The sequence below is a fragment of the Myotis davidii genome, unplaced genomic scaffold (genome assembly GCF_000327345.1).
Source record: "Myotis davidii unplaced genomic scaffold, ASM32734v1 scaffold514, whole genome shotgun sequence".
Taxonomy (NCBI): domain Eukaryota; kingdom Metazoa; phylum Chordata; class Mammalia; order Chiroptera; family Vespertilionidae; genus Myotis; species Myotis davidii.
The window spans coordinates 208,074-220,758 of record NW_006286236.1 but is presented as its reverse complement, the minus strand read 5'-3'; the positions used below and the strand labels follow the sequence as shown (position 1 = coordinate 220,758).

The window sequence follows — 12,685 nt, the reverse complement described above, 5'->3', positions numbered from 1 at the left end:
ACAAAAATATAAACTGATGAACAAAAATAGATACAGAGGCAGAGCAACATCAAACAGACTGTCAAACTACAGCAGGAAGGCCGGGGAGGGTTGGGGGGGGGTGGGTAAGAGATCAACCGAAGGACTTGTATGCATGCATATAAGCATAACCAATGGACATAAGACACTGGGGGGCCAGGGGATTGTCAAGGGCGGGGAAAAAGGAGACATATGTAATACTCTTTGTAATACTTTAAGCAATAAAAAACAAACAAATTTCTTTTTACCTTTCTGATGAGCAAAGATCAGAAAGTTGGCTCACACTGTTGTCCAGGAAGCAGGGACTCGCACACACTGCTGGTGGAAGTGTGACTTGGTATAACCAATGCCTATATCCGTGGACTCTCAAACTCCATTCCTGGGGATTCACCCTGGAGATGTACTTGCATAGTGCGACCCACTGGGAGGCGCTGCAGCGGGTGAGGCGCTATTGAGGAGACCCGGACTAAGCAAGGACTGATGGCTAGGGATGGCGAGAAGAATGCCTCCCTGTGCCAGGAGTCACAGTTCTCTGCGTCTTGTTCTGAATCTCATGCATTCGCCACAGTAACAGTAAATGTTTATGGTTAACTAGCTGAGGAGTCAGATCTTGTATGTCCTCAAGCCCAGCTGGGCCAGGCAATGCTGCCCATTCCCCATACCTCGGGAAAGTCAGGCTCCACCAGCCCAGGCCCCTGCTGGGAGGCCACCCCGCAGGAGGCAGCCAGGGAGGGGTCCGCTGGAGGTTAACTGTTAGGACACAGACTTTCCTTCCAAAGAAGACATATGGTGGCCAATAAGCACATGAAGAGATATTCAGCATCACTAGTCATCCGGGAAATGCAAATGAAAACCACAACGTGACAGTCCTTCACACTCACTAGGGCGACACTAGGGTGTGCTCAGCTGGTTGAACGTCGACCCATGAACCAGGAAGTCAAGGTTCAATTCCCAGTCAGGGCACATGCCCGGGTTGCAGGCTCCATCCCCAGTGCAGGAGGCAGCCGATCAACGATTCTCTCATCATTGATGTTTCTATCTCTCCCTCCCTCCCTCTCCCTTCTACTCTGAAATCAATAAAAATATATTTTTAAAAAAGATGCTAGGTAAATATATGTGATTATGAGGGTCACAAAGTGTGGTCATCATGAGTAGAGATAAGAACAGTAGAATTTCCAAATTAATAAAGGGGAAGGGAAATGTATAGTAACGCAATCAAATGACATGAACAAGAATGGGAGAAAAAGAAGAAATGTCAAAGTAAATACAGTTAAGTGAACTTATCTGAAAAACAATAAAACAGGTGTATCAGTTGTCAGGTTAAGAGGAATAGACCGAATTCCTCTATGAGAAGACAGATGTCAGACGGGTCAAGCATAAAAACTGAGCTATATGTTGGTAACAGAAAACACACCTACAACGAACAGGTGAGCCCAGCCGGCGTGGCTCAGTGGTTGAGCATTGACCTATGAACCAGGAGGTCAGAGCACATGCCCCGGTTGTGGGCTCAAACCCCCTGTGTGGGACATGCAGGAGGCAGCTGATCAATGATTCTTTCTCATCACTGATGTTTCTTTCTCTCTCTCCCTCTCCCTTTCTCTCTGAAATCAATAAAAAAAATATTTTTAAAAATGGGTGAGAGAAGAGAAAGCAGGAAGGGCAATATTAATTTCAGACGAAGTGGAATTGAAAGTTTTAGACTGGATTATGAGAGACAGTGAGAACCTAAATGACAGCACTAACCCAGGAGGTATAACACAAACCCAACAGCACTGACCAACGTGGCAGCAAAATACAGAAAGCGAAACCCATTAGAAACACAATGAGAAATGAAGAAAAACCTGATTGGTCTGAGCAAATAGCAAAGCACAGAGGATTTAAAGTATCGGGTAAAATTAACAGACAATAACTGAATGAACCTACGAATCAATGAATTTGTGAATGGGAAGTATATGCAAGCAGTAATGAAAAAGTAACTGGTTCACACACTAATGAATAAATGCAGTATTAGTGAATGATGTGAGAATAAACAAAGCCATGAGTGAATAAATGCATGAATATCTGATGGCACAAATAGACACAGAAATAAGTAAAAAAGAAATAGATGGAGAGAGAAAATAAATAAAATAGCTACCGAGGAAGAGAGAAGGCAAAGGAGGAAGGAGGGCGGTTCCTCTGTGCAGCCAGCGCGAGAGCACAGCCCGAGGGCTCCAATGCTGTCCCAGCCCACCTCACCCTCCCAGCCCAGCTCACCCGACCGAAAAACTGCAGAAACGTATTGGAAAGCAGCAGGTGCTTCTCGGCCAGGAACCGGTAGCGCCGCTTCTCCTCCAGCTCCGCGGCCCGCTGGCTCTCAGACACGAAGGTCTGCATCTGTGCGTGCAGCCGGTTCACACTCTCCTGGGGGAAAGGGGGGTCTGGGCTGAGGCAGGGGGTGGGTGCCTCCTTCCACCCACCTGGAGCACCAGCTCTCTGAGCCTCCCTGTCCTCCCGGACCTAGCCGCCTCCTCCTGGGGGCCTCCCCTGAACACCCAGCCCATCCTAGCTCCCGGGCCTGCCCTGTCACAGGCAGCTTCGTGCTCCTGGGCCTGGGCTCTGTGTCCCCCCAGACAGCCCTCTGTCCCCAGCACCCAGCTCGGCCCGGCACAGAGGTGGTGCCAGGAAGACTGGTTTAATGAAAGGGCAGATGAGTTGATCAATAACCCTCTACTTGGGAGGGAAGATTCTGAAAAGAGAGGAGTGTATGAGAGGAGCCAGAGGAGGGGCCAGGGAAGGAGACAAAGGTCCTGGAGAGAGTCCAGGGTTTGGGGAGGAGAGCCCTGCCTGGGCAGGCGGGAGGGGAAGGAGGGTGGGTTACACCTTTGCTAGTGGGTTCAGGAGCGCATGACCAGTGGTCTCGGGTTTGCTCAGTGAAGTGGGGGAAGCTAGAGAGGTGCTAGGGTTTTGGAGGGGCCTGGGGCGCCTGGGGAGGCAAGGAGCAGTGCTGAGGGCTTCTCTGACCAGTAATTTCCACCCGCTCTGGGGGCTGGCTGGCCTCAGCAGGGGCTCAGGCAAGCCACACTCCTGGGCGTGGCCTGGTGCTGGTGGGGGGAGCTCAGGAGGGTATCAGAGGGCCCCTGGAGACCAGTCCTGTCCCCAGCCCTCGCACCTTCATCTCCCGCACATTCTTGTCCCTCTTGCGCTCCATGCGCCACAGCTCAGACATGCACTTCTCCAGGTTGGCAGCTCGGTGGCGGTACTCGATCTCGTAGTGCTGGCGGCTGTCCTGGGGGGGAAGACCCACGTCAAGAGCTCTGGACGCCTGGCCCATGGGTCAGAGCGCTGGGCAGGGCAGGCGGCTCGGCTGGGAACGTGTGTGTTCTGGGGCCGGGCACTGCCCAGCGCTGGCGTCAGTGCCATCTGTCAGGCGGGAAGAGGCGGCAGCCAGACTCACTTTGATGAACTGCATGTCCAGCTTGGTGTTCTTCTCCATGTGCTGCAGCAGGTCTCCGTGGAACGTCTGCACCTGCATGGAGGGCAGCGGGTGGTCAGGCGGCTCCTCCCTTCTCAGGCCCCAGCATCCCTTGCACTGCCCACGCAGACCCTTGCCCACCCAGTGCTAACACACCAGGCACCTGCCCGGTCATTAGAGAAATGGGCATAGCAAGGGTGCCTGGCTGGAGGAGAGATTAAATGTTAATCATGAGAAATACTAAGTGTGGCACCTCGTTCAAACACCCTCGATAACTGTGCCAGTGGCCCCTGGTTCTACTCCTGGTCGCAGCCTGTGCTTTGGCGACGCCATTCCCCGTGCCTGGATTCCCCACCAATCTTCAAATGCCTGCCCCCTGACCTCCCGACGGGGTCGCTGCTCAGTCATTTAGTTCCTGAAAGGTGTGTACATCTGTTCGGTCACTGTCCACCCCTCCAGCCACAGGACAACATCTCTTGCTGGGCCCTCTTCAGCCCTTTTGTATGAGCAGCGAGCACTGTGGGTAGGAACCAAGTCTGACCCATCTCTGCATCCTTGGCACCGTGGGCAGGGCTGGGCCCATCGGAAAAGTGCTCGGAACGGCTGACGCCGTAGCTGTGAGGGTGGCAGGTTCCCGTGACAGGTGAGAAGAAGGCGGCTGACCACTGGGTGGCCGGGAGGCCAGGGGAGGCTTCTGAGCCGTCTCAGAGGAGCTAGGTCCTAGTTCTGCTTGTGTCTCCAATTTGCTTTGTGATTTTGAACAAGTCGCTGCCCCTCTCTGGGCCTCAGTTTCCCCACCTGTAATAGTAAAGGCTTGGCAAGTGCTGCTAAGGTCCAGCCCGATAAACCCGATGAGCTTTGTTTGGGGGCCTCAGCGGTCGCCTGGCACATTCGCTTGTGTCCCATCGTGTTTCCTGGGTCACTCTGCATCGCTGGGGCATCAGATCCTCAGTCCTTCCAGCTGCCCTCTCTGCCCTGGAGTTCAGGTTGCACAGGGAGCGGAGAGGAGCGTCTCTCACCCGCTGCCACCTCCGCCTCTGGGGACCGTCACCTCTGCTGGCATCCTACCTCCTGCCACGGGGTTCTCCCTGCTGTGCTGCGGGGGCTCTGTCCCCCGGGTACGGCATCGCCCAGAAAAGGAATGCTGGGAATTTCCTTCCAGGATGCAGGAAAACCAGTAAATATAAAAGTTCTGAATTTTAACTTTTTCCCCCACAATTGTTTCTGAAACTTTGGTAATTGTTGGTCTGTAGGCGACTGGACACACCCTAACCCCCTAAGCTGTGGCTACCAGTGTGTGTGTATGTGTGTGTGTGTGTGTGTGTGTGTGTGAGTGTGGGTGTGAGGGTGTGTGTGTGTGAGTGTGAGTGGGTGTGAGTGAGGGTGTGTGTGAGTGTTGTGAGTGTGGGTGTTAGAGGGTGTGTGTGTGTGAGTATGTGTGTGTGTGTGAGTGCGGGTGTGTGAATGAGGGGGTGTGTGTGAGTGTGTGAGAGGGTGTGAGTGTGAGTGGGTGTGTGTGTGAGCGTGTGTGTGTGTGAGAGTATGTGTGTGTGAGTATGAGTGAGGGTGTGAGAGTATGTGTGTGTGAGTATGAGTGAGGGTGTGAGAGTATGTGTGTGTGAGTATGAGTGAGGGTGTGAGAGTATGTGTGTGTGAGTATGAGTGAGGGTGTGAGAGTATGTGTGTGTGAGTATGAGTGAGGGTGTGAGAGTATGTGTGTGTGAGTATGAGTGAGGGTGTGAGAGTATGTGTGTGTGAGTATGAGTGAGGGTGTGAGAGTATGTGTGTGTGAGTATGAGCGTGTGTGTGAGAGTGTGTGTGTGTGTGTGTATGAGTCAGGGTGTGAGAGTGTGTGTGTGTGTATGAGTGAGGGTGTGAGAGTGTGTGTGTGTATGAGTGAGGGTGTGTGTATGTGTGTGTGTAAGTGGTATGGGGCGTGTTAGTGTTATGAGCTGCACTGAGTACACACTTCTGGCCTGTGTGGGCCCCTTTCTGCTGGGTCCACAGGAAGTGCAACTTCCCAACCGGCGAGACCTCCCTGCCAGGAGGCGCCCACCGTCCCCCTGGCCCTGCCTCCCCCTGAAGAGACAGGTCGGGATTCCTGCCTGAACAGACTCGTGCTCCTGAACATCCCACATCCTGCTGAGCCGCCCAATAGGAACCATAGGCTTATGGGAGATGTGGGGCCAGGCAGACGTTCAAAACCCAGACAAGTGTGTAACCAGCGCTAGGAAAGAGGCGACTGGCACCTGGGAGACGAACCTGAACTACACTGAAGGCCACAGAGAGTACCACAGACGCACAAAGCCAACGGAACGGACATGCTGCCCCTCAGCTACTGCGGAGCTGGCCTGCTGAGGCGGAGGAGGAAGTGGGCTGCCTGAGGGGGGCCGGGGGCGGAGATGGTTCAAAGGTCCTTATAGTACTGACAGCAGACAAGCTGGGAGCCCTCTCCCTCCTGATTGTTTTCCTCCTCCTCTCCTCTTGCCTGGAAACGCTGCCGGTGAACAAGCCCCTTCCATCACATGATGTCACTCCTGCTCCGATCACATCTGGCTGCGCCACCGCGGCAGGGTGAGTGCACAGAGGGGCTATAAGGCGCCCCATTGCCGCGGCCTGACTGCGGTGGCAGACGGGGAGACGGCACAGCCGAGGCTGCCCCACCAGATGGGCCGGGCACAGGGCCATGGAAAGTCCCCGCACGCTCCTGGAGGAACGGATCTGTGGAGGATGATCCTCGCACGGACTTTGCGCTCTCGCGGCGGAGGAAGCAGATGACTGTCGATAATTGGCAGGTGGCTTTGCAACCAGGAAGTCCCCGCCCAGGCAGACTGAGGACTCCTGGCAGGTCAGGACAGACTTCTCCCCTGCCCCCCGCGCTATCAGCACGTCCTGGAAGCTCCCTGTGTGTGGCAGCTGAGGGCAGCCCCGCTGCTGGGAACATCGCTGCCAGCTCTGTGTGACCCCAGGAACTCTCACAAGACTTCTGCCATCTCCACGGGAGACCCCCTGGAAGGAACTGCCTGTGGGCCGAACCCCCATTTGATCTTGAATCCCCTGCAGTCAGGCCATGCCCTGCCACACCAACAAAATGCTTTTGTCAAGGTCACGGAGACTCCATGTTGCTAAGTCAGTTCTCTGGACTCACCCACCTCAGCCAGTCATCACCACTGGACGCGACTGGCCACTCCCTCCTCCTGAAACACCTGTTCCCCCAGCCTCCAGCCGCACCCTCTCCTGTTTCTCTCGCCCCCACCCTGGCCGCTCCGTCCTTTGCTGAGTCCCCCCATCTCCCTGACCCTTTAACGCTGGGTTGACCCAGAGCTCAGGCCTTGGGCCTCTTCCCTTCCTCACTACGTGCCCCCCGCCCCCCATGAGCTCCTGCAGGCCCCATGCTCAGACGGCCATCCCAGTCCCCACTTCACCCCCAAACTACAGCTTCCTGTGTGCGGCTGAGGCATCCACCTCTCCGATTGTCTTCCATCATCATCTTACACTTATCTTGTCTAAACTGAGCCCCTGGCCTCTCCTCTCCATCCAAATGGCTCCACGTTCAGTTTTTCCACCTCAGCTAATGGCAACTCCACCTTTCCCGTTGGTCAGGTTAAGACCCTGGAGTTACCTGGACTTTCTCCTTTCTTTTGCAACACACATCCAATCCAGCAGGAAATCTCACTGGTTCTCCTTTCAATCTGAGGTCTTCTCAACACCACCACTGCTGTAATCCTTTCCCCGGCCACACCTCCCTCTTCTAGATTACTGCAACAGCCTCCTGACTGGTCTTCCGCTTCTGCATTTGCCCTCCACAGCTATTTTATTCTTTTAAAAACTTTTAAAATTGATTTCAGAGAGAAAGGGAGAGGGAGAGAGAGATAGAAACATCAATGATGAGAGAGAATCATTGATCGGCTGCCTCCTGCACGCCCCCTACTGGGGATCTAGTGCACAACCCAGGCATGTACCCTGACCGGGAATCGAACCGTAACCTCCTGGTTCATAGGTTATGCTCAACCACTGAGCTATACCAGCTGGACACTATTTTATTTTTAGTGTAAGAGCCAGAGTGATCCTACTAAACAATAAGTCAAACAATGAACAAGTGGAAAATGACATTTTAAAAGGCCATTTACGCCGAAACCAGTTTGGCTCAGTGGATAGAGCGTCAGCCTGCGGACTGAAAGGTCCCAGGTTCGATTCCGGTCAAGGGCATGTACCTGGGTTGTGGGCACATCCCCAGTAGGAGATGTGCAGGAGGCAGCTGATCGATGTTTCTAACTCCCTATCTCTCTCCCTTCCTCTCTGTAAAAAAATGAATAAAATATATTTTAAAAAAATAATAATAAAAGGCCATTTACAAATGACTTTAAAAAATGTCAAATACCTAGAAATAAAACTATCAAAAGATGTGCAAGACTGCTACACTGAAAATGACAAAACATTGCTATGAGAAATAAATAAATAGAGCGGCATACCATGTTCATGGATCAAAGGACTAGATATTATTAAGATGACCATTGTTTACAGATTCATAAAATCACTATCAAAATGCCAGCAGGCTTTCTTAGAGAAATTGACAAGCCGATTCTCTAATGTATAGGGACATGCAAAGGATCTTTAATGGAGTGGACAATTGTGAAAAAAAGAAAAAATTCTTAGACTACTTGATTTCAAGATTACTATAAATTACAGTGATTTATACAGTGTGGTATTGGTATAAGGATAGACAAAGATACTGATGGTCAGAGTAGAGCAGTGATTTTCAATCTTTACCTTATGGCACACATAAACTAATTACTAAAATTCTGCAGCACATCAAAAAATACATTTTTTTTTGCTTATCTAACCAAAAAACGTATCATTTTGATTCATTCACACAGAATAGCTATTGTTGTGTTCGCTGTTGTCATTTTTTTTAAAAAAATATATTTTATTGATTTTTTACAGAAGAAGGGAGAGGGATAGAGAGCTAGAAACATCGATGAGAGAGATCGACCAGCTGCCTCCTGCACGCCCCCCAGTGGGGATGTGCGCGCAACCAAGATACATGCCCCCCACTGGAATCAAACCCGGGACCCTTCAGTCTGCAGGCCGATGCTCCATCCACTGAGCCAAACCGATTCGGCTCATTTTTTTTTATTTGACAATCTAAGGGCGAAAAGGTCAGTGCCCCTGACTAAATAGCCAGGCACTGCACGTTTTAAAAATTATTGTGGCCACACCGGTTGAAAATCAATGGAGAGTTCAGAAATGGACCTAAACATATAGAACAAATCACTTTTTGACCAAGACACCAAGTGAATTGAACAGGGAAAGGGAAGCTTTTTTAAAAAAATGGTCTGGAACAACCAAATATCCGTCCAGGACAAAAGGAACCCTGACTCCCTCTCACTTCATACACAAAAATCCATTTGAGATGGATCATAGACATAAGTGTAAAGCCCAGAACATAGAACTTCTACAAGAAAACGTAGGAGGCTATCTTTGCGATGGGGGTAGGCGAAGATTTCTTGGGGAGGATACAAGCACAGACCATTTTTTAAAACTGCCAAGTTGGGCTTCATAAAAATTTTAAATTTTAAAGACGCCATTAAGAAAACAAGTGGACAAGCTACAGACTCGGAAAAAACATTCACCGTACATACATCTGACCAAGGACTCACGTCTTGACTCTATTGAAGAACACGAAAAGTCAGCGATAACAGTAACCCAATAAAAAACGGTCAAAAGATTAAATAAACACCCGCAAGAAGATATGCAAATGTCCAGCAAGCCCTTTAGTCACCAGGATATGCAAAATGTAACCACAGCGAGGCACACCATTCCACAGCCGCGAGGACCGGACCACAGGGCCAGGCAGACTGACAGCAGGGAGGTGGGCAAGGACAGGGGGCCGGCAGCCTCAGATCCGCTGGCGGGAGTGCAGATCGTCCGGGGACTTCGGAGAGCGCTCCGACAGCTTCTTGTACAGCTAAGTATGTATCAGCCCAAAGGGCCATCATCCACTCCTAGATGTTTACCCCAGAGAAATGGAGATATATACTCACAAAAGATTTGTACAAGAATGTTCACAGCAGCCCTGATTTTTTTCTTCTTCTTTTTTTTTTATCCTCACCCGAGGATATTTTTCCATTGATTTTTAGAGAGAGTGGAAGGGAGAGGGAAAGACAGAAAGAAATATTGATGGATCGATGGGTTGTCTCCTGCATGCGCCCCGACCAGGGCCCAGACTGGGGAGGAGCCTGCAACTGAGACGCGTGCCCTCGACCAGAATCAAATCAGGGACCCTTCCTTCAGTCCACAGGCTGACGCGCTATCCACTGAGCCAAACCAGCCAGGGCCACAGCAACCCCCTTTCTAATAGCCCCAAATGGAAAGCAACCCAAATGACTGTTATCTGGAAAAGAGGTAAACAAACCGATATTCGATATTCGTACAATGGAAGGCGTAGCAGTTAAACATAACAAAGCATCGATGCCTGCAACAGCAGGGGTTAAACTTACAGCCCGGATGCCGAGTGAATGACGCAGAACGTAAAGAAATGCCGACTGCACAGTTCACACAGACCCACGCCTCCGTGCCTGGGGCTGGGGCTGGGGCTGGCTCCGCTCTCTGGACGGCAGCGTTGTCGCCTGCTGGACCCCCAGTGCCTCCGACAGCGCCTGGCACAAGGCGGTGAGGAGCCGTCCAATGAATGAGCCAGAGAGGGAGGCCGCCTCTGGCGTGTGCTGCCCAGTGTGGTTCTGGCCGAGGGCCCTGCCCGGTTGTCACAGCCAAGACACCGGTGCCCAGAGATGGCAGCTCTTTTTACAGAGCGGGCCTGGGTGACACTGTCCCTGTCCGGCCCAGGGGTGCCACAGTGACACGGAGAGCCATCAAACGCAAGGACAGGCGGTCCCGGGCTGCCCGTGGGGGCCGGGCTCCTAACTCCCGCCCAAGCCCAGGGGCAGTGCAGGTGCACGGCTGCACCCACGTCAGAGCGCCGGGGAGTTGCCCGGGGTTTGTGCAGGTGGGTACACAGTTTCCGCTGGTGAAATTGTTTCCCATTTCAACCTGATGACCACGCTGATGAGTATGTAATGGTGTCCCACAAAGAGCATCCCGAGTTCTAGGGTCCCCCCGTGTTTGAGAACCACGGACTGTCACAATCAGTTGACATTTCCTTCAGAAGCTTCTAAGGCCCCTCACCACCGCCCCCACCGCCCCTTTGCCCCAGCTCCGGCCTTTGGCTTGTCTCCCATGGATGCCGCGCTCACGCCCCACTTGGCCACTGTGCTCCCTCGGAACGCCCCATCTCCTCCCCCCCTCTGGCCAAGCCCCGCGCCCCCTTCACAGCGTGTTCTTCCCTCCTAGTCCTGAAGCTCTGCTCAGTGCCAGTCCCCGTGCCAGGCCCTCGAGCTGCGGAGAAGACCACACCCCAGCAGAGCTCTCAGTTGTGGCAGGGACAAGGGCAGGGAACAGCTAAAGGACTCGAAGGGCCCGGGTGCCAGGCGAAGGGTGTGTACGTATCCATTTCACTGAATCCTCACAAGACCCTATACGGCAGGTATTGTGATTGTCTCCATTTCACAGAAAGATAAACTGAGGCACAGAGAGCTTATGCCAGGAGAGCTCACCCCAGGCCACAAAGCCAGTAACGGTGAGGCTGGGCTTTGAACCCAGTGCTCCTAACTGCCATGCGCTAAGAACAGAGGGGAGCATCTGGGGGGTCTGGAGGGAGGAGGGACTGAACCTGCCCAGGAGTCAGGGGGGCTTCATGGAGGAGGGGCCGCTGTGCTGGATCGCAGGGGTGGGGGCTTCTGGGAGAGGACAGCATCGTAGCAGCCCAGCGGGGGAAGGCTAGCCTGTGGCTGGGGTGCAGCACTTCGGGGTGGCTAATGGGCTGTAATGGGGTGCAGCACTTCGGGGTGGCTGGGCTGTGAATGGGGTGCAGCACTTTGGGGTGGCTGGTGTGGAGGGTTTTTCTCAGGGCGGGACAAGGTCAAACTGCACGCTGCTCCCCGAGAGGGAAGGGCGGGCCCATCTCTCCTGGCTCCTCCTCTGACGCTGGAACCTTGGGAGAGTGGCTGCATCTCTGAGACTCAGTTCCCTCCTCTGTGAAGTGGAGACAGAAACGGTCCCTGCTGCCCAGGTGGCTGGAGGCCCAACAAGACGCTGCAGACCCATGTGCCTGGCAGAGCCTGGCCGGCTGGTGCCGTGTCACTGGGGTCTCAGCGAGTCCTCCTCCGCGGGGTGTGGAGGGTGACCCCTCCCAATACTCACCACCACCTCCAGGTCAGAGTTCAAGTGGCGCTGGGTGTCTGACATCTGCACCAAGATCTCACCTAGGAGCCCCAAGAACAGCGGCTCAGAGAGGGATCCCGCCCCATCCCCTCCTCCCAACAGAGGCTTCCAGAAGGGCCTGCCTGAGGCTGGGCTTCGGGACAAAGTCCCGGGTTTCCCATAGGGCTCTGGGCCCTGCAGGGAGGGGTGGGAGGAGCCTGGGCTGCAGGACCCGTGTCTTTGGGGGACTTCCTGGAAAGGCAAGTTGTAAAAGAAATCCCCTCCCCTCCGGATGGAGAATGAGAGGCAAGCAGAGCCCGGGCTGTGAGGCGGCACCGGGAGGCAGGCGGTGCCTGGAGCCTGGACAGCGGGGGAGGCCTGGGGCGGAGAGGGGCCGGGAGGAGCCCCCGAGGCCCCAAAACGCGTGCAGAGCAGAGAGAGGGGAGCCCCTTACCCAGGATCTGCGAGGTGGAGCTCTGCAGGGCCTGCTCCCCGATCTTCTGAATGGCACTGAAGTACACCTCGGCCGCCTCGGACAGGGCTGCGCGGGAGAAAGAGGGGTCCAGCCCTGTCCCTCCTCCAGCCGCCCCCCCTCTGGGGACCCCTCCTTCCACCAGAGAGAGTGTGCAGGGGCCACGGTGGGATCTGGGTGGGTGCATGTGAGAGGGAGGTGGGGCCCTGGCGGCATGTGTGAGGTGGCACAGGCCAGAGGTAAGGGGGATAGTGTGGGATGGGTTCTCACTGCGGGACAGGGCCTGGCGCTCTTCGGGACTTCGGTGTGGTCTCTCTTAGGTGGGGGTGCAGGCATCTGTGTGTGCCCATAAGGAGGGGTGGGCGCAGGTGGGGAGGCATCAGGAATGGGGGTGGGCACAGGTGTAGGGGTAGGGTGGGACAGGTGAGGAGTGGGTGCAGGTGTAGGGACGGGGGTGGATGCAGGTGTAGAGGTAGGGGTGGGGC

General features: G+C 53.9%; 1 protein-coding gene across 1 annotated transcript in view; it reads right to left on the bottom strand.

Annotated features, from left to right (window-relative positions):
* The window catches only part of BAIAP2L2 (BAI1 associated protein 2 like 2), a 21,389-nt gene that overhangs the window by 6,908 nt on the left and 1,796 nt on the right, over positions 1 to 12,685 (bottom strand). The window contains exons 3-7 of the mRNA XM_006757440.2: positions 12,183 to 12,269; positions 11,729 to 11,790; positions 3,452 to 3,523; positions 3,167 to 3,283; positions 2,272 to 2,418 (exon numbers count right to left, since the gene is read on the bottom strand). Of these exons, the coding sequence (XP_006757503.1) occupies positions 2,272 to 2,418; positions 3,167 to 3,283; positions 3,452 to 3,523; positions 11,729 to 11,790; positions 12,183 to 12,269 (485 nt within the window). The remainder of the gene's footprint in view (positions 1 to 2,271; positions 2,419 to 3,166; positions 3,284 to 3,451; positions 3,524 to 11,728; positions 11,791 to 12,182; positions 12,270 to 12,685) is intronic.